Here is a 27,700-nt window from a genome sequence, read left to right as displayed (position 1 = left end):
ACTTAAAAATTATATAAGCACAAGTTCTTAACCAGCATTTCATACTTCTTTGCATTGGTTGCTTTCAAACCAGCAAAGTATTTCTCAAATTTCTTTTTTAGAATTGCTGGCTGGAAGAGCTTATCACATGTGCCTTTCTGTAGAATGAGAAGCTGATGTTATATTTTTAGATTGCAAGAAGATTTTTGATCAAGTTAATCATAATAAGCTGTTAATAAAGTTAAAAGGTATCTTAGGTAATGATACTACTTACATACAACCCATCATACTATTTCGTATGATGGGTTGAGGATTTTCTTGCTAACAGTCAGTAGTTTGTAAGTACTGATAGCAACATGTCAGCATTTTGTGTTGTTAGATCAGATGTGCCACAAGGATCCATTCTTGTGCCTGTATTTTTATTTTACATCAGTGACCTCATTGCGGAATTTTCTGTAAAAGCAAGATTATTTGCAGATGCTTGCATCACTTATATTGAAGTTAAATATGTAACTGACCGAAGTTTATGAATGACTACTTTTAAGAAATTATCTAATGGTGTAACTGGTGGCGTTACACCTGGCTAAAACAGTTTTCGAGACCATCACATGCAAGCACCAACCATTGGAATTTGTTTACACTTTGCGGGGCATCCATTTATGTCAGATTGATGAACACAAGTACCTTAGCATCACTGTAACATTGGGCTTGAGCTGGACAACTCATATCGACACTGCAGTAGAAAAAAGTAATAAAACATCAGAATGTTTAAGATGCAAGTTTAAACTATCCTCCTCAGACACCAAACTAACTGCATACAAGATGCTTGTGCATCCAGTACTGGAATATGCCTGTGAGGTGTTGGGCCTTTATACCAGAGACTCAGTCAGAAGGCTACAATAGGTGCAGAGATAGGTGCTATGTTTTCTTTTTTTCCCTGTTACTGAAGGTCAGGTGACCCTACTATATAATGAAGAAAACCCCTTTTTATTTGCATAAGGAAAGAAACTTCCTCTCTTTTACTGCATAATGAATGAATTACTTCTTGTAGATAAGGTTCTCTACATAAATGAAGAAATTCAGTTCATATCCCACAATAAGCATAACAAACCGGGAGGGAACAGAAATTCACAAAGGACTGCTTCAAATACACATTATTTTTCATTAACCGTGCATGAATAGAGCTGTCTTCCTGCTTACACTGTAAGTGCTGAAACCTGTGATTTGTTCCTTAGCCTCATTTTAGACTACTTGCAAGGATAGCAATTGTATTGTGTTAACCTGTTGAATTGCTAATGTGTTGCGTTGTTCTGTTATTTTATTCACAGCTCCTATAGGTCCAATACTAGATTGTTGTATCTATAAATATATAAATAAATAAATAATGAGCAAAAGTTTGCTTCAACTGTATATTATAAGTAATATTAAGCTACGTTTCAAAAATGCTGGGAGATTTGTTGTTTTATTGAATATGCAAGGATCTTTTTACTTTACCCTCTTTAAGGGATGCAGCCTCTTTTTATGCATTAGCACTCTTGCTCTTGCAATAAAAAGGGCTATACATATAATCATTATAGCTTCTAAACATACTGAGGCACTAAAATTTTGTGTGAGCAGTAAGAGGTCGAAAGGACTTTGATTGGATGTGCTGAACGTAACAAGCATGCTGTAATGCCTTTCTGGTCATGAATTCGTCATGATAATGTGTGGAACTTTGAAAGTGTGGTGATAGTTGCTCGTTGATGGGGCTGGAGCTTTCATGATTGACTGTGTTCAAATAATTCTGCTTGTTCGGCAGTGAGCAGTAAATTTGAGCAGCATTGACTGCATACTATGTTTGCAGCAATTTGCCTTGTGAATCTTTTTGGCTTGGCTTACACTGTAATTCAAGCCCTGATTTCGCCTCCAAATAGTAACTTTCAGAGTCGGTTTTTTTTTACTTTATTTCATACAATACCGCAGACAAGGGGTGTAACAGATTTTTTTTATATATATAACTAAGATTATCCAAATGTCATCCTTTGTTAGGCAAACTATGTGATTGCATAAACAGAGTTGTGACAGAGCATTGCATGCCACATTTACGCAATATTGCAACAGGAGAAACTTTCTTGTGTGCACTGATTGATGTGAGTCATGTCACTGTTTACTTTGCACTTCTAATGGCCTCTGATTTAGATGATAATGTACAGTGGACAATAGGTAGTTATATATACCAATGTTGTTTATTAGTTTGTTGAAATAGATGCTACCTACCAGGCAGCCATCAGGGACCAGATGTCTCAGGCTGTGCTCCAGTGTGCAGTTGCTGTAACTATGAAATTCAGCACTTGGCACAGTTCCATTCTCGTGTCTCGCCCTAACAGACCCCTGAAACACTTCTTGACCTTAGTAAAGAAAACATTGTCTATCTGTGGACGAGGCTCATATGAGCATATGAGCCGAACATTATTGCACTGAATGCACAGGAAATTTACAATCCTATGCCTAAAACAGAAATAAGTCGCTTGCTCTCTCCTTTGTAATGTCGTCCGCAGCTACATAAGCAGTGGTGGCAAGCAGCCGAGCAGTTATTGGCAGATTTCATAATGGTGAAAACATTCTCAGTAATACTACTATTGCTAATTTTAAGTTAAATAAATGAAAAATATGCATGTTTGTTATCTCAAAAAAACCAAAAAAGTATTTCACCTTTGCTCTCTCGGTATCGATCGACAGTTCTCTGCTTTATGTTACGTCTTCTCCTCCAATCATATGAGGCGGCACCCGATGTACAACATGCAGGCTCTTTCACATATGTGCCTGAGTCAGTCACTTGCCTTATACTGAGTTTGCTATGACAGCACTCACCAATGCATATCATAATGCATATTATCTCCCAGACCGCACATATGGTTCCTGCATGCAATAGCTCGCTTCTACATGCCTTGTGCCTGCTGCACCTTTCAAATGGCAGAATGGACTCACTCCTGGCTAGAAACGTTGTTGACATCACTTTATATTGAGCTATAGGCAGTGCTTCAAAATGCATAATCTTGATTTGGCTGTTAGTTGTTGATCAAGCTTGTGCAGGACAAAGCCGGTGCACACTATGTAGCATGGCCAGACTAGAAAGCACGAACATGAGCGCGCACTCCAGCCCTGCCGTGCACATAGCAAATGTTCTGCATTCCACTATATGCATGACAGTTGTATGTAAGGGCATCTGTTGCATAGCGTAGATAGGCGAAACCCTCCTGCATGGTCTTATTGGTTCCTGTGGTTGACAGGTGCGTGGCGATGAAATGAGATCAGTGGCCTGAGTGGCCATGTCGCGTCAAGAGAAAGCCGTGCGCGCCAGAACTGAAAGTACCATCGTAAAATTAAAAACAAATGTAAATTCCCAAATTCTGGGCGAGGCCTTGCCCCATTGCCATCCCTCATGTGTAGCTTACAGAGAACTAGTGCCAATGAAAGGAGAGAGAAAGCCACAAATCAGTGCAATGACTACCTCTGACTCCGCTTATACTTGAAAGATGTTTAAAAAGTTTGCGGCAGCAGATTCGTGAGGCGACACCCTTTAATAGTGAGGCCATTCTGCGATTATTTTAAAAAGTGTTTCAGGGCCCTTTTAATCATTGTATCATTATGCCAGTGTGTACCTTGGTAGCCAGATTTTATGCTGAGAGAAGTGGACAGTGTTTGGTAATGTTGCATTTATGCCACTAGGGACAGCAAGGAAAGATGCAATGTGATAAGGAAGTGCTCTAAGATGTTATAACTCTTTGCTAGAGTGGGATCAATGCTTTGTATTTTATGACACTTTGAACGAAATTGTTTCAGAGTCATTGGTTGGCACCCTGTGATAACTTCTGAGAATTTTTATCTCTGCCTTGTTAAATGCAGCAGTATGTGAAAGTTCAAGTACTGAGTGTGCGTGACTTGCTGAAGGTAGGAACTTAAGATTTGTTGCTGTTTTGTTCTTCCAGATCGTTGAGCTCTCAGATACGTCACACTCAACTGTGCACAAATGTTGATCTATATTCCTCTATATTCGGCAGTAATCTATTTGTACTCATTGCTGTTGTGTCCTGTTTGTGTTGTTGTGCCTAACTTGCATCTGAGGGGGTTTAGTAGGAAGAAATGAATTACCATTGACTAGCCTTACTTGTCACTCTATTAAATTTGTTGTTTTGCTCTTCCCCGTGCTGATTTTCAGTATGTCTGGTGTCTGAAGAACTGCTGGGCACACTGCATGCATGATGCATCAAATTGTAGCTTATTAGCTAGTCTTCTGAACAAGAAAAAAAATGTGATGATGGTGATTGGTTGTTTATTAAATAAATAAATAAATAAATAACTAAATAGGTAAAAAGGAAGGGAGGGAAGTTACTGCTTATCGTGCGGTAACTGTCTCTCCAGGGTTCACACACCTCCTTGAAATCCTTAAAGATCGTTGAATTAAAAAGAAAAAAAAAATGATTTAAGAGCCGTTAAAACTTCTTCAAAATAAATGCTCCCTGAATTCCTTGAGAACTGGAGTTGCGGGCCACTTTTGAACATTCAAAGTAACAAACTTTGCATAGGGGCGATCTCATGGACACTGCCTATTGGATAACAATCTTAGATATTTTCTTTTGAGTGTGTGGCTAAATGATTGCAATGTGATGTGTCCACAGCCACCAATGATGGGGTTGTTTAAATCACTGTTGCCAACATGGAGCTAAACAAAGCCAGATCAAGCGACCAGGCCGCAACACCATTTTCTTGTTTTGCTAGTTGGTTTAGACCGCAGCCATCATAGCTCCATTTTAGAGCCATAGGCTCTAGAAATGCCTGGCGGAAAGGAAATTTCAGCCATTGGGCTTTAACATGATGAGTATGTTTGGCTGAAGTTGGACACTACTAACAATCATGCCAGAAGGTGATTGACATCATTAGAATGGAAAGTCAACTTACAAAAGTGACCTGAAGAGCTTGAAGCGCTTGTCCAACTCAGCAGCTGCTCAGCTGCAAATTTCACTACATTTAAGTGTATGAATAAGGTTTGTTTCTGCCTCCTTGAATTTTCTGCCTTCTGCATCCTTGAAATTTAATTGTCCTTGAATTTTAATTCAAGGGGAATGGGGAGTAAAAGGACAGGGAGGGAGGATAAAAGAGAGGAAGGCAACTATTTACATACATACAACAAAATGACTAGGGAATATTTTATCCATAATTCGCTTGTGAAGTGACTTTCCTCAAGACAATTTAACACCTGGCCCCATACACCGGCACTGTTTATTCATTCATGGCTTATTTCAACACTTGCACATTTCAAAGGGTGTTATTGGCCTTTTAACTCATTTCTTTTTAGTTGTTTCCTTTTGGAAGACCGACAATTCATGCTACAATTTAGTGTATCACAGTGTATGTGGAGACTAATATTTCTTGAAATAAAATGAAATTAGGTACACTGAAGATAAGTGTATTTCTGCTGTAAGGAAATAGTTGACATTCCTGAAGAGAAGTAACTTCATTGCCATAATTTCTACAACAATAAAGCCAGCATGGGTGTCTGGAAAATGCTGTTAGCAGCTGATAATAGTGAACCAGTGACACTATTTGTTAAAAGGGCCCTGCAACACTTTTTGTGTTCAGTAATAAATATTTTTAGCCACAGAAAATCTTTCCAAAAAGATCGGAAGCAAACATTATTCCTGTATGCACAGCAGAGAGCCTGGAGTTTCGGTTGAACAACCTGCACTCTTTACTTTCAACTTCCCATAATAGCCACTAGCTTTGGCGTGTATTCCTAGCACTTATAATAAGCGTGATGGATGTTGGTCGGATTTATTCAGATATCTTGACTAATCAGCACCTCCAACAGATCCAAACAGGAAAAATTCAATCTGCACGTCCAGTGGTGGAAAAGGCTACAAATATGCAGAGATTGGCAGTATGACGGAGGGTTGTGAAATGCAATCTTGAGTTTGTTCTAGTAATGAAATTCAGTATGATAATGGGCATTTAGATGGCAGGCATTGTTCCATGGAGTCATGCTACCTCAGCTTTGAGCCCAGTAGCAATGACATATCAAGAGGGGAAGACAATGAGGGTGTTGTCGCAGCGTTTGATTACTGCTAACTTTGCTCATAAAAAGTGCATTAAAAACTTCTTGTTGAAATATTCGTAATGAGATTCCTTTTACTATTATGTGTTCCACACCTTTCACAAAAGGTATTGCAGGGCTCCTAAAATGCTTTGATATAATTATCACATATAATTTGCAAATCTGGAGTGCCTCTGAGTATAACTATGGTACAGTAAATAAATGCATTGCATAGCACTTCGAGTTCTTGGGTTTCCACTTGAGCTGTCAGAGTTGCAGGCACATTACATGGAAGAGTACTTGGCCATAGGGGTTTTTCAAAGAGTGAAGGAGAATGTTCAAATGTGACATTTGCATTTATGCCATGTCCTTACTGGTTTTTATAACTGTAATTCATTTGTATCTTGTTTGCAAAAAATCTGAAATAAGAAACTTTTCCTAAATGGCATTCATGCTCATCTGTATAGAATTTCTTTTGTAGCTTCTTTTTGTGTGAATACCAGTTGATGAAAGGTTGAGCAGTGGACTGATCTTATAATTGTAACTGCATCAGCATACATATTATGTTACTGCTTGTGCTCAGCAGTCTTCACCACCATACTGCTATATATAAGACAACCTTGGGCATTGAGGCTAGGTTTTACAAGTTTTACAAGCTGTTAATTTGGTGTCCTCACCCTCACTTCATTCTAGAGGATGACTGCTTTTGTTTGCTGCAATGTGTGCATATGCAAATAGAAGAAAGAAAAGGAATTTCATTGCACGATTCACCATTTGTTTCCAGCGGTTGTCGAAGCTCAATATGCTAAATAGTTCAGCTACTGGCAGCCTCTGCAGCACTGGTGGTGTAGCATTAAATTGGTCTATTACCAGGGTGTTTACCAACCAAGAAATCCGAGAATTCTCAGGGATTTCGAATAGTCTGGAAATACTCAGGGAAAACTCAGGGAATTTTTGCTTCTATCAGGGAAAACTAGCTGTAATTTTATTGAAAGGGAATGAAAGTCGCGCTAATGCTGGCTCGAGTAACAGAAAAGAACCATAACAAATCGACTTTGACATCATGTCATCGGCTGGAGGAGTTGCCCCTGCACAGTCAACGACCGATTTTCCAGACGCCCGATTTTTCGGGCATGTCTGATAATTCGGACGGCTTTGTGGCACCACCACGTACCCCATAGAGTCAATGTATCAGAACGCCTGAAATTTCGGACGCAAGAACCCTTCGCCGTCTAATTTTCCGGACATCTTGGCTTGATGACAGCTTCGAAACGGCATTAATCAAAGCCACTACCGGTGCTGTTTTGATTATCTCGTTGCCTTGAACCGGTGCTCTCGCACGGAAATCCGCTGGCACCCGCAGCCACCATCGTGGCAACTCTAGGCCTAGCTGCTTCGACGTTCGCTGTTAAGCTTCTTGCTGTTTGATGCCATGTTTTTCATTGAAAGAATTAAATGCTATCAGCAATTCCACTGACTCCACCTTTGTAATCCTTGCGATTGGCTTCCAAGCTCGGAAAGCACGGCGCGTTGCATATTGTTTCCCAAAAATCAGCTTTGCTTCAATACAGAAATTTTACGTGGTGAAGCATACGCGAAGTATTGCGGTGAAGCGTAACAAGCGTAGGAAGGGGCAGTTCTCACGGGACATGGCATATATTCCTTAAAAGCATTGCACGCATAATGCAAAGATGTGGGATCATTCCCCACCTGCGGCAAGTTGTTTTTTCATCCACTTTCATTGCCGTTAATTTATAATTTATTTTATTTGAGTGGTAAGTACAAGTAATTTCCCCTATGTTGTCCTTGGTGTCTTTTTGGGCTAATTTTTTGGCTTTTTTGGCTAATGATATTACTTATAGATGTGTACACCCGCCGCCTCTTGTCACAGTATGAGCACCGATATGCCTTATAAGTGTACTGGCAGGCCTTCCAAGGTTTTCCGACGTGCTCGTGGCAATTTGAGGCCTGAAGGGCATTAAAAGACTTGCATTAGTTTGTTTTTTTTTCCTCGCGGCCCCCTAGGGAGTCTGAAAAATTGGACATTGACTGTACAACTGACAAGGGATGCTTCAAATGGTCTGTGGGCCGACGCGCGGTGGAAAGAGGGCGAGAACAGAAAGAACCGACACATTGAGGAATGAATGAGAAAGGAAGCTTGTCGTCGCTTCTTTGAAGGGGCTTGAGTTCAAAAAACAAAGAATTGGCTGATGCCAAGATGCAGGTGTCCCTCAGCCAAACCAAAATAAACTCTTTAAAGCAGTGAAATGCAACACTGAGGTGTTGTGCACCGGCTGAGAGTATGTCAGGACAGTTGAGGTTGACTTTCCAACTGCTCAGAGAGATTCTTGTTTGTGACAAAGTTCGGGCCTCATACCAATGAGCTTGCTATCAGTTGATAGAAATAGCTCATATTCGAAAATGTTTGCATCTGTATGCATCTTCTTATTTGTATTTGAAAATGTTTGACTCAATTTGCAATGGGTTTTACCATTTCTTTAGAAGGTATTTTATTCCCTGTGCATTTTAGTGGCCCCTCTCTTCCGTTTCTTTTTGAATAAAATAAATGCTATTCCTTACTATTCAAACTGGATTAAGTTGTTTTTAAATTTTTTTTAAACATGGTTACTAGAGAGTGACAGCATCAGGAGACCGTCAGCCCGTCTAGACATAAAACAAAGTTCTGTTTCACTAGGCGAATTTTGCAAAGGCACACGGAAAACCTGGAAAACTCAGGAAATTTGGAAATGTCAATTTGGTAGACACCCTGTATTACATATTTTGCAGTTGGATTTTTAAGTTTTTACCTTTATGTGTCGAGTTTCTGGTTGCTCAATGTCTGCTTTTGTCAAGACTATTGTGCCTCTGGTTAATGTTTTCTTATGGTTCAGTCATTGCTTGTGCCACTTGCTTGTTAGTATACATCACAAAATGAAATTGCATGCCACTCTGTTGTGCCTATAAATTATAACCATTTCTATAATCATGCATATGTATGATGTGTAGTATATAGTGCCTGAGTAGCCTCTCATTGTTTAAAAAAACATAGTATGTTTCCTTCAGGCACATGGGGTCCATTCTTTATTTAATTGAAGGAGCAGTGCATCAAACAAGGTCACCTTCAAAAACACTTTTTTCTGTGGGATTAGTCATGTGGTGAGGCAGAAATATATGTAATAGCCCATGTGGTTTCATTGTCTGGGCACTTATTCTGGCTCTGTTTGCAAGCGGAGCCATTCAATCTTCTTGTGTCTTGCCTTGAAGATCCTTATTGTACCTGCTGTAACGGGCACACTGAAGTCTTTAGCATTAAAGTGCTTCTGACTTCATCTGGCAGCACTGTCTTTGCTCATCTTCAGTGGCATCCTTCAGTGCTTGCTGAAGCTTTTCAGAATTCTCTTCATCTTTATACAGTCACTGTGGTCTATCCAGAACCTTTCCATTAAGTGAGTATGTTATCTTGTTCAATGGAATTGCACGTGTTAGTCAAGTGCTGACTGGTCTGCACATTGTAGCATGTGAAGTTGATGGTGCATGTATACTGTTATTTGTACACTTCCTTTCTTTTTACTTTGTTTGTATTTTAACTTTATTTGACTTCATTATTACTATAATTTTATTCTGGTGGTTCTTAGTTTGCAGTTCTCCAAACAAATGTGCAAGTGTTTGTGGGGCTGGCCAATATATTGAATGAATGCATATGAATGTACTGAATGGGAATGCATATGAAGAATGTCCTAAGTTTACTGGGAACTCAGATATGAAATTAACTACCTAATTGATACTCAAACAGCTGTTACTGCAGATGTACAAATTGGGACATAGATTGATGATGACCCATGTTAACTTAGCTCCTGTGTTCAGAAAAGTGTGACATATAAGCTTCTTATTTCAACGAAAGAAACAACGACATCCAAATGTCCTTGTTGTACATGATGGCAAATATGAAAAGGAATGTTTGTTTTGTATTCTAGGAGGAGGGGACCCTCCTGGAATACAAATGTTCCTTTTCATATCTGCTGCCATGTACAACACTATCCTTTTGTTTCACTTGTTTTCATATGTTCTTTTTTAAATATTTGCTTTGTGGAAAGCATGTGGAAAGCATGCTTGGAGAGCATGCTTATTTGTTTTATGAGTTGTACTTATAATTGCTAGACCTTTCTTGTGTTTTGTGTGTATTGTAACATCGAAGTATAAGCAGATTTTATTTTTTGAGTGAGTTGTGGGTCTTTTGGTAGCTTTTATTTATTGCAATAGAAATTATATGGACAGTCGAGGAGAAAATTAGTTGTTGCCGAGATGTTCCGGATATATAAAAGCATACATATTTTGTAGGACCACACAGCAGCTGCATCACCATCCCTCCTCTGAGAGCAGATCTCATGCTTCTGGAGCCTATACCGGCTTTGTGAGAACGCTGCTGCCACTGCTGTGCCAAGTTATTTATTGACTTGTCTGACATTTTGGTGAAAACTACTGTAACCTCCACCAAAATATAAGACAATGAAATGTCTGGACACAGTAGCAGCATTCTTGCAAAACTGGTCTAGACTGCCAAAGCACGAGCTCTGCTCCCAGTGGATGACAATGTGGCTCCAGCACGTGGCATTCATCATCTGTACAATATATTTAAATAAATAAACATAAATAAAATTGTCCGCCAGCTGAATTCGAACAAAAGGCCACTAGCACAGAAGCCTGACACTCTTAACTGTTAGGCCACAGACGCTTGCCTCAGCAGGTGGAATAGAACATCCTTAAGAATTTGCCGTGTGCAAGAGACATTTCGTAGCTTCCAGGGCGCTGTTCTTTCAACCCAGCAGAAGTTACATTGTGTGCTGTGTTACGTCAATATGTCGAACCTGTGTATTGTTTGAACTCCGTTCGACGAGTAGTTGTTGCCCATCCAAATCCTGGCTTATATCCACTGTGGCCAAAAGATAAATAATGGTTGGAATCATCGTTGTTGTTACCCATTCAACTCTGGGTTCATAACCACTAATGGGGGGATTGGCCAAGAAATGTGGTGGAATATTTTGGGTTGTAACAACAAATAAACTTTCAGCACTGCTATAGCTGTAGAGGAAGTGTTGTTGAAAGGTGAAATTCATGTTAAAATGAAAGCAATAATAGTGGGAAGAATTAATAATCATTCATTGAAAAGAACCCAAAAAAAGGAATAGATACAAATTTAACTGTACAGGTGGCATGGCCCAGTCAGGCAAATTTTTGCCTAAAGCCGTGTCCCCTAAGACAATGTGTAAAATTGTCTCAAGTAAATCAATAAAGAAAGAAAACAAGAAGGAACAGGGCATTCAGTTCAACTCTATAAGAAATTCTTGGACTGCGGAGCATACATCCCTGTGCGTGAATCCCAGAGTAGAGGCCCCAAACGAAAGAGTCCAAGTGCAACACTAAATCTTTTCGATGGGGGCGAAATGCGAAGACACCCATGTACTTAGATTTAGGTGCACGTTGAAGAACCCCAGGTGGTCGAAATTTCCGGAGTCCTCCACTACGGCGTGCCTCATAATCAAAGTGGTTGTGGCACGTAAAACCCCATAATTTAATTTTTTTTTAACACTAAATCTTGCTGTTGCTGTCAATGCTTTGCCTCTTGGGCAAAACTGCCACTTTTTTTTGTTGTCTTTGATCTAGTTGAATTGGTTGCTACAAGTAATTTGTGACTAACTTCACTGCTTTTAGGTTCTCTCGAAGGAGTGTGCTTATACCTTCTTTTTTGTTGTGGAGAGTTCTTTGTTTCTGCTACATCTGTTGATATTTGTGAACATTTTTTATTTAAGTGAGTACATATTTTAAGCTAATGGCCATTAATGCCTGTCGTAGAGAGATGTACTAGCTGCTTTCTAATAAGCGCCTTGCTATAGGTAGAATTGAGAGTAATGACTAGAAGGAGATGTGTACTTGAAAAGGAAGGTAAAGAGAATGAAGCGAGAGAAGCTACAAAAGGGCACCTTATTTGGCAATTAAATCAGAGTGTTTAAAGTAGCATGATGTCCGTAACATTTTGGCGCCATTGGTGCGATTGGACAACATGAAGCACCTGCTGGACAAAGTGGGGAATATGCTAGTAGATGTTTTATAGTAGGGATTCCCAGACTTTCTGGCCTTGGAGAACCCCATCTGTCTTCCCAGAGTGCTGTGGAACTCCTCCCCCCTGCTCTACTTTTTTCCCTTTGATGTGCTTATCCATGGCCTCGTGTGCCTGTTGCGATGAAGCAAACTTTCTTGTGAAGGCTACTGAAGTGTGAATGTGGTGGTTTTTATGGGTAAAATTAAACTGTTATGGAAAATTCAATCCAAGGGAGGGGGGATTGTGTTGAGTTCATTTTTACCCCTTGTGGAACCCGAAAATGTCATTTGCAGAACCCAGTTTGGGTATCCCTATTTTAGAGGATTATGATTGCAAGTGGGGCATGATGGTACACCAGTTTGGGAATCCCTGTTTAGAGGATTATGATTGCAAGTGGAGCAGATGGTACAGTAGGTAATTCTTTATATGACAAATGGACTTGGGCCTTTTGCTGCTGCTGTGCATTTCATTGTTGGAAAATTGAGTGAGCGTAGTATGCGAGATTGTGCCATGAGAGACGGCATAAGCACACCTAATGGTGATAGGGGGCAGCTATGTAAAGCAGTCCAACTGAAACCCTTTAAGGAAAGAAGCAAGAAGTTTTGGCCCTAATTCGGTACACACTGCAATGCGTGTTAGGCACCATGGGCAGTGTATTGGTTCTGTTGGGTTATGAATTATTCATTACCATAAAGTGCACCTGTTTGCACCTCGGATCATGTGATGATAATGTACGTGGTTTAATGGCACAAGGGCTAATAACGGCCAAAGGGCGTCACTCTGAGCATGCGAAGCTGAGCACCAACTGCACACCAGTGGTGCGATCGGAGATGGTTGTTCGGCACGTTCGTTCGGTTACCGGCGCGCGCGATTGGCCTACTCCGCGCCGATGTTGCCAGCCGCGGGGTGCCGCCTTGTTTTTGGTGGCGTCAAAATGACGACACGCTACTGTCAATCATCCGCCCACCGAGCATTTCGTCCGAACGCGACGGGAGTTGAGAAGTTTGGAGCGATCATACGGCTTCGCATGGCACGTCTGGTGGATTGGATTGGATCCAACAGGCGGCCTTTTCGGCTGTGGAATGGCACGTTTGAATCCAATGCATAGTTTAATTCTAGAAAATGGCGCAAAAAAGGTTGTTGCGCTGGCGTTTCTAGAGGAAGGAGGAGAGCGGGTGGTGGTGCGAAACGCGTTTGAAGAAATGGCAGAAAGTGAATTCCGGCGTCGTTTTTGTTTCTCGAAACAAATAATTCGTTGGTTGTACAGAGAAATCGACAACATCATCGGTGTCAGCGAGCCTCTGGGATGTTGTCGATGCCTCTTGAAAAGTGCGCCACTCTTTCCGTCGTTTTTTTTTCTTTTTCCTTCTCGCTGTGCGCGACACCACCTAGGGACGACGCAAAGAACCTAATAGTTATAAATTGCAGTAGTCACACGTACTACTATTTGAAAATGTGTTTGGGCTTGAGAAGAAAAAATACATTTTTTTAGATAAAGATTTCATTCAATTGGAAAACGAGAAACATTTGGCTTTGTAGTATACTGTTTGCAAGCAGACGACAAACGGCAGAGGTAAACTTCCGGGGAGGTCACCGCTTCCTGATTGGCTGCTCCCTCCATCCCGCTGTCACAAATTTTGCATACTGCAACTTTGTGACGTTGCAGCAACTGAACAGAACGGGTATCGAACAAAATATCACCGATCGCGCCTCAGCTGAACTCGCATTAACGTTCGTAAGATAATTTGTAAGTGTTTTTTTGATATATGAATAATTACATGCTTGTAATATATCCCTGTACACATGAATGAACATTAGTGACCTCATAATTCCTATGGCCTGCCGAGGGGTTTGTGTGGTTACAGTGTCATGGTGCTGAGCGTAAAATTACCAGTTTCGTTTGACGGTGGCAGTGGCATTTTGATGGGAATGAAGTGCAAAGATGCTTAGGTACTAAGAGTTTGATGCATTTAAGTAACCCTAAACAGATGAAATTTGGTACCCTGCACATTTGCAACCCTTTGCTTACATGTAGCCTTAGGGCATAATTTTAAACCCTCTCAGTTGATATTTAAAATCACATCAGTACCTGAATCATTGGTTTTATACATGCCATAAATACTGTAATAAACTGTAAGGAATTCTTTATTTAGTATCCAAGCAGTCTTTTTGGATGAAGTAACTGTTTGGTAGTGAAACTCATTCTGACAGCTTTAAAAAACGAGCACGACAGGCACGTTATAAATGGACACACCAGATGGTATGCTGTCATATGTGTTTTCTACTTGCACTGAAAACATGAGTCTCGTCAAGCACCAACTGGACCAAACCCAGAATCCAGAGAAAATAAAACTGCTGTTACAGTAAATGTTTAGCTTGATCCCAACTGGCCTATAGCAACAGGGCTCTACTGTACAAGTTTTCTCCCCCTAAAACCCACCATTATTCATACGAAGATAGAAAGTGAAGGGATGAGCATGTGCATTTTATAAACTACACATCAGCTGTGTTCATCTACTTGGTGCAGAGAGAAATGTTGCAGTTCGATTGTGTGCTTAAAGGGCATGAGTGTGACTCTGTGCTGATGTTAGATGGTACATGAAAACTTTGACCAGCACTGCAAGAAGGCAAAAGGCTATTTGCCAATTTTATACATAAAGTGCAATTGCCTTCTGTATAATGATTAATGATTGTGGAGGATGCACGACTCACAGGCAAGTACTGGTGGAAGTCTTGGGATCAGTTCTTAATTTGTGTGTGCATGTGCACACACGTGCGCTCAGCAATGCCTTTCATAAACAGTATGATAATTTTTTATTGATGACATAGATTATTTGCATTCATGCAGCTTACCTGTAACGTGCATTATGTATTGGAGCATCTGTAGTCTTGCTGTACCTTTACTGGGAACCTGAGTGAACTGCAGGACATAAAGCATATCATTGAAAGGACCACTAAATAAAGTGGACAGCTTCATAAGTACAGCTTGGCTTTATTTTATAGATCACCTTCCTGAAAAAAAAAAAGTATTTTGTATTGCATTGTTCGCTTTATAGATGAGCATGGAGTCTTTCAGTACATTTTGATGAACAGCATGAAAACCATTTGCAGATAGCCAGCTTGTTTGTTTTTAGGCATTTTTAATTTAAAATTAAATTATCGGGTTTTATGTAACAAAACCACTTTCTGATTATGAGGCTGTCAGGATTGGGGGCTCAATCCCGTCGCTCTTGATCCGTTGTCAAGATTGGAGTCCGGCATGAATTAGAAGGTAGCTGGCCCATGCCGTCGTCCAACTTAACCACTCTGAGGACGTTGATGAAGGGAAGGACTGCTTCTCATCGAGAACGAGGAATATGGGTTTATTTACAATATTTATATCAGTCTAACATGACTGCTTCAGAGAGAGTGTCAGTCCAACATGACTGCTCAAGAGAAGTGTGTCGAGCATCCGCACAACAGCAGTTTTTAAACACTAGGTCCTCCGGCGATACAAGGCGGCGAATGTTCGTTTCGTCAATGCAACCTAGCCGCCTCCCGCAGGACGGTTTACGCACACAAAGGCACACACATTCCAATGTACGGAGCCGACGTCAGAGGGGCCCCGTAGCACTCGGAGCCATTCCAGGTAGCGCGTTGGGGAGTTTGGGAACAATAGTTGGCCCGCCGAACTCATTCCGTCACAAAGTCGATTTAGTCACACTGTGGCTAGAAGTTGGCGGTGAAGCTCCCGGTATCTTGCCCTCATAGTCGTAAGCGGGCAGCAATCCGGCACTGCAGGTGGCCATTCTTAACAAGGCACGCTGTAGTGGAGGACTCCAGAAATTTCGACCGCCTGGGATTCTTTAACGTGCACCTAAATCTAAGTACACACATTTTAAGGAGGTCATAATCCAATTCATTCTGAAGGCCATGATGCCTTGTGCTTGAAATAAAACTTACAGCCTAGCTCTCCTCTTCAGAAAAGAAAATAGTAAAGAATGCGCTGGACTGTTCTATCTTAGAATAGGTGGATGTCGAAGCTGTATGCTTGATGAACATTCTTAAGATGATTTAGAGTAGGGGTGTGCGAATATTGAAATTTTCGAATACGAATCGAATACGAATAAGGGAAAAAACTGTCTTCGAATATCGAATCGAATATCGAATACATGTGCAGTATTAAAAAAATTTCAAAACGAGGTAACAATAGCTTTATTACCCTTTCAAAAATAATATTGCATATTACAAGGCTGGTTCAGGTTAAAAAGGTACTCATTATAGATATTGGACTCGGGTAATGCTCTCAGTCAGGTAAAACGCTTGTTACAGATTGTCGTGAAGGAAAATTAACTGCTCAATATGGTCAGAAAGTAAACGCTCTCTATGCACTGTCACATTTCTACCTGTAGAAAAAACTCTTAGGGACTGAGGTGGCAGGGATCGCCAGGTACTTCTGGGCGAGTGCATTTAAAAGCGGGTACCTGAAGCGGCCAATGGACTGCCACCACTCACAGGGATTCATGCCCCTTTCCAGAAGAGGCTTTTCCGCGTAGTTTGTAACTTCCCTCTCAGGGGCAGATGCCAAATGTGTCTTCTCTTTGCCCATCACTAGATCGTCAAAAGCATTCCATACACTCGATGCGACCAGTGGACACGAAGTCGACGCTGGCACGGCAGTGTCCCCACTGCGTTCCACGACAGCTGCCTGGAGCTCCCTTGTCACAAGGTCTTTCAGCCAGATCATCGGACCAGATGCCTGATGAACTGTGGCCTTAAAGCGTGGATCAAGAAACATGCCCAGGCTGGCCACTCCATCAAATTCGCACTCCGCACAACGAGTCTTGATACATTTTGCAACAATGTTAGCGGACCCTGAGTTGCCTTTGCAACCTTCAAGGCAATGGAGCATTCCAAAATTAATTGGAATTATAAAGCGTGGTGACAAACAAACCGAAGCTGATCATGTCTCAAGGGCCTGAAGCAGATAGACTGAAACAGAGCATACAAATAATGAGCGGATCATGCGAAGTTCTCAGTTAATAAGCATGTACTTAGGAGAATGCGGAGCAAGCATACAATTCGTTGATTGCGCAATTATTCGCAGTCTGTCCGAATATTCGCCGTTTCTACCGTTATTCAGCTGTCCTAGAATATTCGGGAATATCCGAATATGCATTTCTCGAATCGAATACGCTTCGAATAAGGAAAATATTCGATTCGTATTCGAAATTTCGAATATTCGCACACCCCTAATTTAGAGTATAACGAGATAGTAGATTGAAAGATGGTTAGATTTGGCATACTAAATCTGCATGGTTGGTTATAAAGGATTCCATAGGCGAGGGCTTCAGGTATTAAATTTTACCACCTGGGGTTCTTTAACATGCATCTAAGTACACGAGTGTTTTTGCATATTGTTTGCATTGAAATATGGCCACCACGACTAGGATCCCATTGAACCTGCAACTTCGTTCTCAGCAGCAGAATGCCATAACCGCCGGGATGGGTGAGCACACAGATTCAACTGTGCACCACCTAAGAGCTTGTGGGGGGGGGGGGGGAACAAGAAAGAAAAAAAAAAACTGCATTAAAAAGGGCATATAGCATAGATGGGCATGAGGGTGTCTTGAGGAGAAAGTAGGCATCCAGCAGAGAGAAGCAGGCTGTTAACAGAATCTTGCTTCATTCCATCATGGCAAAGGCAGGGAGATAGTAGGCAGGTGCAAACAGTGTTAGATAATCCATGTCTCTTCAAACCTTCATGTCTGATTTAACAGTGCACAAATGGTGACATTATCACTGTAGCAACTTTTGATAGGAAGTTGACTGGAGACTCTGAATGAAATATCCTTATGCATTAGAAAATAAGCAAACCGAAAACAAGGCAAAATGTGCACTGATCATGGTGTGATGCATCACAAATCATGAGTGCAGGTGCAAAGAATATAGCAACTTCTCACATCTAGAACCCTTTGTTTTTGAAATTTTACCCCCCTGAATTTTATGGATTTCACGAGGTAAGAATTAGGTGATTTTGGTAGAATTGATAATTGAGTGCAAAATTGTTTGTTTACAAAGTATTTGAAAATTTTTCAATTTTACTGGATAGTTACCATGAATAAAAATAACAAACAGCACTTGTTTTCTATGAGATGTAACATACTTCAGTTTAATGAATAAGCTAGAAATATGTTCAAACACTTAAGTGTTCTATAGCTTGCATCCACTTGTATGTTTATTTACAACAATAAACTGATAATTTCTTTTGTATTTATTTTTCCTGATATACATGGCCACTGGGAAAAAGATTTGTAATTGCTCAAGGCTGAGAAAATCATTATAAGCAGCATAATCACTTGCTGATTATTTTCATATATTAACCATGAGCTGGTTTTCTTCTTTTTAGCTGATGTCCAGGTCACTTGACTGCCTCATTCGTAGCAACGTTTAGCAATATCATGGCACTCTTACACAACAGTGACAAAAAAGGCTTGGTCTGATCACCTCTGTTCAGTTATTATAAGAGCTCATTGATAGTTTTTTCTAGCTTAGTAGTAGTGACATGGTGATGGAATTGTAGCATTAGAAGTGCACTGTTCTGAGTCATTGATCTCGCCTCAAAGAGCAGCTGACGCATGCTTCCAACCAAGGCCAATACTATTGTGTGTCTTGGGTGCCTGTGTTTTGGTACCCTGCTAGTTGTTGGCTACGCTTTACATTTTCTGGATGCTGGCTTTTCAGTGGAGAAATTTGGCTTAAAGAACACACATCGTAATGCTTTCTTGCTTCAGAAAGCCATCTTAATGACATTAATGCAGTAGTACAATGCATTTTATCTTGGCACATACAATGGTATAAATTAGAATATAAAATTTCACTTATTTATGGCTTACTCACCAGAGGATGGCTGGATGTTGTACCTGTTTGGTGATAGTCATTATCAGAATAAAATTTTCTAAAATATGTATATATTTTTATGATTGCACTTGCATGGCTTTTGCTTATTTAAAATGCATCTGCCATTGTTGAGTGTGGATGACTCCTTTTATGAACAAAAGAAAAAAGGTGCTGATATTTATAAACAGTGGTCTTGCCTGCAAGTTATCTGCATGTTTGTGAATGCACCAATGCACCCTGTTTAGTTTCTTTAAGTTTGGAACTGAGCTGCTGTTGAGTGCTGTGTTGCTTGATGTGGCATCAGCATGTTATTTCAATACAGTCGGAACAAGTATTGTGTTGAGTCTGGGTTTGAAAGCAGATCTTTGTACTTGTTACTCATCCCTTGACCTGCCTTTGCTTAATATCCAGCCTTAGAAATGCACCAGGGGCCAAATTTTGCAACAATTCTGACTTCTGCTCTTCGGCATCATTCATGCTGAGTGGCTGATTTCAGCGAAAACAGCATGACAGCATCCATGAGCTGGTGACCAAAGACAACACTGAATCTGGAAATGAATTGTTAAAGAATCTGGCCCAATATGCTCACAATTGCACAGCTCTCAGCTATGATTGGTGCCTTTTTAAGGACATTTCAACTGATCTCACCTGTTCTTTTGCAGCTCCAGTGCATCAGTCCAGTCCACCTTCTGCAATCAGCTCCAAGATTATTGAAGCTATGGAGCAGAACCAAAAGACTCGATCTTTTTCTGCCACTGCAAAGTTGGCACGAACCAGCAGCCTCTTGCTCAGCAGTGCTAGCAGAGGCAGCTCCGACAGCATTTTGGAGCCAGCTAATCGAGAGTTTCTAGAGCGGCAGGGGGCTGAAGACAAAATGTCTGGTCACAAGAGGCTTGTCCTGGGGCACCAGACTTTCAGCTTTGATCTTGAATCTGGCCTTATGCTTCTCACGTCTGAACGTCGTCGTATGCGTTGGCGTTGGCGGCGTGCTGTGCGCATCATCCTTGACAAGAGACAAGGGGCGCATGTGGTCGAATTAGGCAAAATGCAAGAGGACAGTGAGCACCCACTGGCAAGCTTGGATGGCCCATCTGGTGACTCAGGGCTCGGAGAACTGATCAGTGTGAATGGTGGCAGTGTGGACTCTACTTCATGTGACCTCAATGCCTCCAACAACAATGGTCACAAAAACTTACCTGAAAAGGAGCAGGTGTCGGTTGCTCCTGATGATGAAGGGGATGTTGACGTTTTGCCCACAGAGCGTCACAAAAGGCCACTACTCTACAGGCAGTCAACTATAACGGAAGAAGTTGCATCACCCCAGCCAGGAAATCTCTTGGACTCTAGCAACCAGGATGGCAGTGAGGAATCAGGGGTATGTCTACAGGCTCATAATATATTTGACGAAATTTGAAGCTAGTGAGGTGTCCAATACTGTTAGTGAAGCTGTTGCATTGGAAATAAAATTTTATACTGTGTTATGTGGAGGGGCCCATGCAAGCATGCATGCATGTGTTGTAAGCAAACTGCATAGCGAATATTACAGCATATGACTCTCTTGTCTAAATAATAATAATAATAATAATAATAATAATAATAATAATAATAATAATAATAATAATAATTAACAATAGCCTATTGTTAAGACAGTTGAACAGTACCATCACCAGGCCTGTGAAAGGCATATTTGTCGGGTAGTGTTCATGAATACATTTGTTAAACGGTAACCTTAAGAGCAACGTGGCAGCAAAATGTGCAGGGGATTCACAATTAATCGGTCTAATTCCCAGTTATATATTTCACGACTAAACATTCTTGTTTGTGTTGCAATTCTCGAGAAACAGAATAGATGTATGCCTGTACAATGTCTTAGATTCCAAGTCACTGTTGAAAAAAAAAGAAAGCTAATTCTTAAGAGAAACACAGCTGTTGAGGCACGCTAACAATGCCTAAAATCATTGATCACTGAAACCATTGATCATTGTTGGACTGTAGCATGCACAAAAGACAATGGACTCAGCCGGAGAGAATAAAAATGCACTGGACAGTGCTTGTTTGGTACCTCTGCCTGTGCCCTTGGTTTTGTGTGTGTGCTGCAGAGGAACAAGCATGTGCAGCAATTGCTTGTTCCCGCTGCATGTGCCCTTTCATTTGTGAATGTGCTACAGTTCATCAATGAATCAATACCAACTTGCCCAGCTTTTATGTCTACTGCCTTTGATCGCTGACAAGACCTGCAGTGACAACCCTAAAGAGAATGTCATGCAGTTACATCATTGTGCATGCAGGGTCTTCGTTAATTCCAACGCTGCATGCCACCGACGTTCTGCGTGACAAGAGACCTAGGAAGCACCAGCAGCCAGCAGGCCTTGGTGGCTGCTGGTGTTTCCTACTGATGCTGGTGGCTGCTGGTGTTTGGTGGCTTAATATTAAGTGAGGGTGACATGGCATTGCGGCGTTTCTCCGCTCACGCTACACCTGGCACGCTAGCGCTCCAGCAGGTGTTCTCTTTTGCCCACTCTGCTCCATCAAGGCTTGCTTGTGACGTGGCATCGCAGCAGATAAGACTTCAGGTGCTGTTTTGCTGCTACAGACTATAGACGCCGGCTTTCTCGCTCAATGAGCCATTTGACGCTTTTGTATTAAAATCACCCGCAGATGCATGCCAATCTTAGCTGCTGATACATTAAAGACAGCGAAGCTGTATAAGCGACTTCTCACGCTCTTCTGAAGTACTAAGTGTCTGTTTGTTGGTGGTTCTTATTCTTATGATGATTTATCACTGTCGCTGCCTGCACGTTATGGTCCCCCACTACAGCATGCCTCATAATCAGATTATGGTTTTGGCACGTAAAACCCCAGAATTTAATTTTATCACTTGGTGCAATTGATGCAGCTCTTGGGCATAACCTCTTCTCCTTTGTGTGCCTTTTCTCTTGTGCCATTTCCTGTACTGTTGCACCACTAGTGAATGCTAAACTTGCCTTGCTGCAAAAATGCAGTGGCGCAATGAAATGCTTGTGTGTGTTTCTGTGTTGTCAGCGTTTTGATGAGGATTGCTTGCAGACCCAGGCTCCATGTGCAGTGTAAACACAAATACACTGGTGATCGCAGAACAGCCATCAAAGAAGTGTGCCTCCATTTGCCCACACAGTGATGCGACTCTGATGCAGTCGCTGTGACACTGCTGCTATTTGGCTGACTTCTTCCAGTGCTGCTTTGCAAAGCAAGACTCTACAAGTTGCGCCAGTCCTCCAATGCAGCGTGGCTGGCTGGCGCCTCTCTTCCACTTTCTTTCCTCTGAGCCACCCACTAAGTCCACCTGTCATTTGTGAAAACTGAGACATTTGTGCACTGTACAGAGACAAGTGAGATACGTATATCCTTATATAATAAAGAGCATAGAGTGGGAATGCTAGCTTAAATGTTTTTAACAATTTAGCTACTCTTGCCTCCATAATCGATCACATAACTGCCACCTAGCAGTAGTCCTTGGTATCTTTATGTTCAATAAGCCATACCGCCTTGCATTCATAATCTTGCAGGCTGTGCAGAGCATGAGCGGAAGTAGTAGTAGTACAAGTGCCACATACATTGTTCATTTAAAATATAGCTCTACTGGCTGATCATTTTGATCACACCAATTTGATTGATCACTTTTACTCACTGTAGCAATAAGGCCAGAGGTTCCACAATTCTTAGATGAGATGGAGTCTCAAGCATTGGATTTGTATAGAATCAATGAGACTGAACTTTTTTTTTTCTTGTTGTTTCTTGTGCAGGAGCACACACTTACTGAGCTTTCGGATTTGCATCGAGCTCTACGAGAGTACAAAGCAAAGCACTTGCGGTGTGGGAGTTCACTTGTTGGTCTGGTGCGAAAAACACAAGAAACAGCGTGAGTTTCACGCTGCTGCTTCACTGAGTTTTCTTTAAAGCGTCCATTCTTGCTTACTTTTTCAATGACAACCGTGTACTTCCTTGCTTCACTGCCTTCCCATGGTAAAACATTTTACAATTAGTATCCCACAATGAACTTTGATGTTCATGTGAATGCTTATCTTGATTGTGTTCTTCTATTTCCTTTTCATTCCTTACTTGCCAAGCTTACTCTGGTAGTGCAATGTGAGGAAAGGCAGTGTCCCCACCATTTATTTTTCTCTTGCATCAGAGTTCTCTTCAAGAGCTGCCATTCTGTGCGTTTTTCTCAAATACAAGTTGATTGATCAAACACAGGTCGAACCAAGTTGCATGACGTGTGTGCAATTGTTTGTAGTGAATTTTAACTAACTTGTGCCAAGCACAAGCTACGTGAATGCAACCAATACTCACTGTCCTTAGAGTAGCTCACAGTATTTTTTACAATGAGTCTAATTGACTGACAAACATCAGGTATGTAACATTTATATTATAATATAAACGCACAGCTGTCACTGAAGAATTCGTAGAGCATAATGCAATATATCAAACCACTTTGTTTCTATGATGATAACTGTTGCAGAATAAATTTTTCTGAGCTACAAAGAAAGTGCGCCTAACTTGGAAAAGTACCATGTGAGTCAGGTGCCTGTGTGCAGCGGAATTTAGGCCCTCATACAAACCCTGAATGAAAAGTCTGTCTGCATGTAGATCAAATGTATGAATAAGCCACAATTAAAAACAATGCTTCTGAAGTGATAAACCAGAACTACCACCTCAGATGTATTGCTGTCCACCGCCTCCACTGCCATCCTCTGTGCAGTCTGTCAGTAGTGATAACATTTACACAACCTCAAGGGTTGCCATGCACTCTTTATCACTATCACCCATGGCCACATTGTTTTAGCAGGGATCTTATTTTGGTTTATTTTCAGATCACTCACGGCTACCTATATCTATTTATACAGTCCGTCGATGTGCAGTAGCAGTCATACATTCGAAAAATATTTCAGGGCACTAGCATTGCGGTGCACAAGTGCCTAGTCATGTGGTACTTCTATGCAACTCGCACACTTTCGGTGGAGCTTGAAAAAAATAAATTTTAGAAGAGTAGAATCTTGGGTTTGTTGGTGCATCTTTGGTGTTGCCTCTGCCTTTGACCCCATTTTCATGCATGCGCTGTGTTTTGTTCTGACAACACGTATCTTCATCAGAACAAATCATTGAGTTGTTTCTGCATGTCCTTGCAAGTTTTGGATTCAAGGTATTGCATTTAAGTTCATAGTTAAAAAGTTATCTATTAAGATAAGAATAGTCTGAGTTGCTTAGGTGAATGGTGAACAATACTGTGTCAGTTGTGTTCATGAAACATACAGCTGCTTTTTTTTTTCTTTTCCTTTTTTTTTTAAGGCTTGGCACAAGTTTGCTGAAACACACTGTATGTGTGTGTTGGGCTCCCACTACTTAATGGATGCAAGCATTTGCCTGCTTCTGATAACTCATTTTTTGGGGCCTTCAAATAGCTCCTACTTCTCTGTTGCATCTACTTGCTTTCCTAAGTTTGTTTATACTTTCTCTGTTCCAGAAGTTTTGTCATTAGGTGATTCTGTTCAGTTCCTCTTATGTTTTTGCCTTAGTTTGTTAAGTGCACAATGAAAATGCCATCAAGAAATTGTGTCAGGAGCATATTTTAGAGGCGAAGCATTCCTGATGGTGGCATTTTATAGCTTTTCGTGTTGTTACTGATCATCACTGCTTTACAACTCTATTGTGTAGTCATCAAGCTCATTATTGAGGTGTACTAATTTTTTAAGAGTGGTTAAACACTGTGTACCATGTGTTGATTTTTGCCAAGAATGAAGTCATCTGGCAGGAACAACAAGTTATTTAATATTACTGTAATACACTGCATTTCACAGTTCTTGTTAATATCACATGTTATAGAAGTGTCAAAAATATATGTGCGTTCTCAGAACTTTCTCATTTAAGACTTTGGCTGAACATAAATGATGAAATGTGCATAGTCTAAGTGCACATTCAATCACATGGAGAAATATAAGTAGAGATATTTTGTACGTACATAGGGCCCAATGCACTGAGCAGTATAGTGACAATTATGGCAAATTCTGCTGCTCTTAAAGCATCCTGGTAAATAATGGTAAATAATGTACTACACAAGATTAGTTTCGATGATAACCCAGCTACTGATATAGTGAAAAGGTGGATCTGAGGTGAGTCTGTGGAAGATTTGAGTCTGTACAAAGAACCCTTACAGTCCCTTGTTTCATGCTGGCTTGTGTAGAAAGGTTACAACAAACAGCATTGTGTGAAAAAAAAAAACAATGGACACCTGTGTCGCACAAGTAATCTTGAGTAGTTCTTGAGAAAAAAACAGTAACACTGATTACATTTTGAAGGGCCATCATAATTGCTGCCTGGTTGTATGGTTCTTTATGTGAATGTGCTTGTTGCAAGTACACCAGGAGTATTGAGAACTCTTGTGCTTCATATTTTTACTTGTTGCCCATTTACCTGAGTAGCAATTTTATGATTGCGTTGTGTAGCCATATTTATTGAATATGTGTTAAATCAACTCTTGTATGGCTAGTGGTAGTAATAGTAGTTAATAAAAGCGTCTTTGTAGGAGGTTGCCTCAAATTCTCTGAAAAGAGGTGGCAAAAGTAATCGCAAGTGTTCGTGCCATCACATTAGGAAGTCCTCTCATATAAAGAGGTGTGTGTTATATTGAATAATTTCACCCGTCGTGGTGGCTTAGCGGCTCTGGTGCTGCGCTGCTAAGCATGAAGTCACAGGATTGAATCATGGCCACCGCGGCCACATTTCAATGGGGGCGAAATGCAAAAACACCTGTGTTCCATGCATTGGGGGCACGTTAAAGATCCGCAAGTTCTCAAAATGAATCCGGAGTCCCCCTCTACGGTCTGCCGCATAATCAAATGGTGGTTTTGGCATGTAAAACTCCAGAATTCAATTATATTGAGCAGTTTCAGACCATAAGATTTATGGCCACTTAGCACAAAATCTAAACAGATTACTAGGGCCGTGTTCTGTAACAGTTTGCTTTGGAACCGGTTCAGTCCCGCTGTTACGTCAAGGTGACGTCACTCGGAGAAAGAGTGTAATGTTGCGGCGCGGAGGAGACCAATGAACGAGCGCCGTTCTGTTGCAAGGTCACATCATCATTTTTGTTTCTACTTCGGGGGCAATATAGTAATTGAAGGATGTTGCTAGTTTGGTAAAAAAATATTTGTTTTTATACAACACTTGCGCATTTAATTTCCAGTAATAACTGCGCTTTCGACGCAGACAGCTAGTGGTTTAATTTTATCTGCGTTGCTTGAGTTTTTTGTCGCTAGGTGGTACGCCATACGTTAAGCAATCAAAGCAGTTCTCTGTGTGTAGGCCACGGCTCTAATAGGATTTCATTTAGCCGTGGCTGAACTTCTTCGGGTGGACACTTGCGATGAGAGTTTCGTCCACACATCACACAAGTTTGAGAATCTTGCCATGGTCAAGGAAGCATTCTTGACTGCCGATTTCTCCTGCAGCGAGGAGAGAAATCTCACACCCCTTTGTCTTTTCCTTCAACCGTAATGACCCCAGCGATGGCGGTAATGATGCTACTGACTGACAGTTGCAACAACCCAATAGCTTCTACATTCCAGACGCACTGCTGAAAACAACTGGTAGCAAAAAAAAAAAGAAAAAGTATCGTGCACAGCATTTACGTCGCAGTGTCAGCGCTACTAAAATCTTGTGGTCCGCGATATTCTAGCGCACCGCAAATCCATCGTATTCTGTTTTTGGGGTGCCTAAAATGCCTTCAGAACTTGCTTTCGCTCATGTCGTATGCGTCGCACTGTTGCCTCGCGTCACGTCATCTTTGGCCAATGCTCGCCAGCAACACAACCAAAAAAGCCATATCGGCATCCCTCTCATCGCACCGGCTAGCACGAGACTAGCAGACGGCCACAGTTGCCCTAGCAACCTTCAAGATTATGCTCGCCATTGCGCGCGACCCTTGAGCGAACTACTTCTCCACTGTTCCTCTCGTAGCAAATGACGGGTTCCTTTCCAGATGATTGATAACTTGTGTGACGACACCAAAATTTGTCACGCCCACCAGGGATGATGACAACAAAGCACTGGCCAATGGCGTTCGTGAGAGCGAACCGGTTCCAAGGTGAACTGTTACAGAATATGGCCCCTGTTTCCCCTTCTGTTCTGATTTTGCACTAAGGGGCCATAAATCTAATGGTCAGAAATTGCTCAGTATGGACTGACTAGCCCAGCAATACATGCTACTCTGTGTAATATGGAGGGCCACCAGCCATATTTGTAGGCTGTTTTGATCTTGAGTGATGCTCATGCCCTGGTCTGTGTGCTGATTTCTTGTAGGGATGGCTGAGGGGCAAGTCCACATAAAAAGGAGTGTGTCTACCAACTGATCATTTTTGTTTTAGAGGGGATGCATTATGGACGTGATCTGATGCATTATGGGTGGTGATTAAGGAAAAGTCTTTGCTGGTCCGGCCGGAACAGATGACCACAGGGCATGGAAGGATTAAGACATGTCTGCAGACAAACAAGTGTAGTCTGATGTTTTCATTAAGTCTGGGGAAACTAAATATAAGGTGGTGCAACAGCTCCTATTAATCCTATCCCAGCTTTTAATTTCTGGCAGAGGGCCATGCACTCACAAATACGAGGAAGAACCAAAGTCTTTGCCCTTATCT

The 27,700-nt window shown here is 41.3% G+C and overlaps 1 protein-coding gene across 1 annotated transcript in view; it reads left to right on the top strand.

The window, feature by feature from the left end:
• Positions 1-27,700, top strand: part of olf186-M (Ki-ras-induced actin-interacting protein-IP3R-interacting domain olf186-M) — a 123,494-nt gene that overhangs the window by 92,044 nt on the left and 3,750 nt on the right. The window contains exons 10-11 of the mRNA XM_065449872.1: positions 19,688-20,400; positions 22,808-22,923. Of these exons, the coding sequence (XP_065305944.1) occupies positions 19,688-20,400; positions 22,808-22,923 (829 nt within the window). The remainder of the gene's footprint in view (positions 1-19,687; positions 20,401-22,807; positions 22,924-27,700) is intronic.

Source organism: Dermacentor albipictus, chromosome 1, assembly GCF_038994185.2.
Source record: "Dermacentor albipictus isolate Rhodes 1998 colony chromosome 1, USDA_Dalb.pri_finalv2, whole genome shotgun sequence".
NCBI lineage: Eukaryota > Metazoa > Arthropoda > Arachnida > Ixodida > Ixodidae > Dermacentor > Dermacentor albipictus.
The sequence above is the reverse complement of the archived record's forward strand: the minus strand, read 5'-3'. Positions and strand labels throughout refer to the sequence as shown.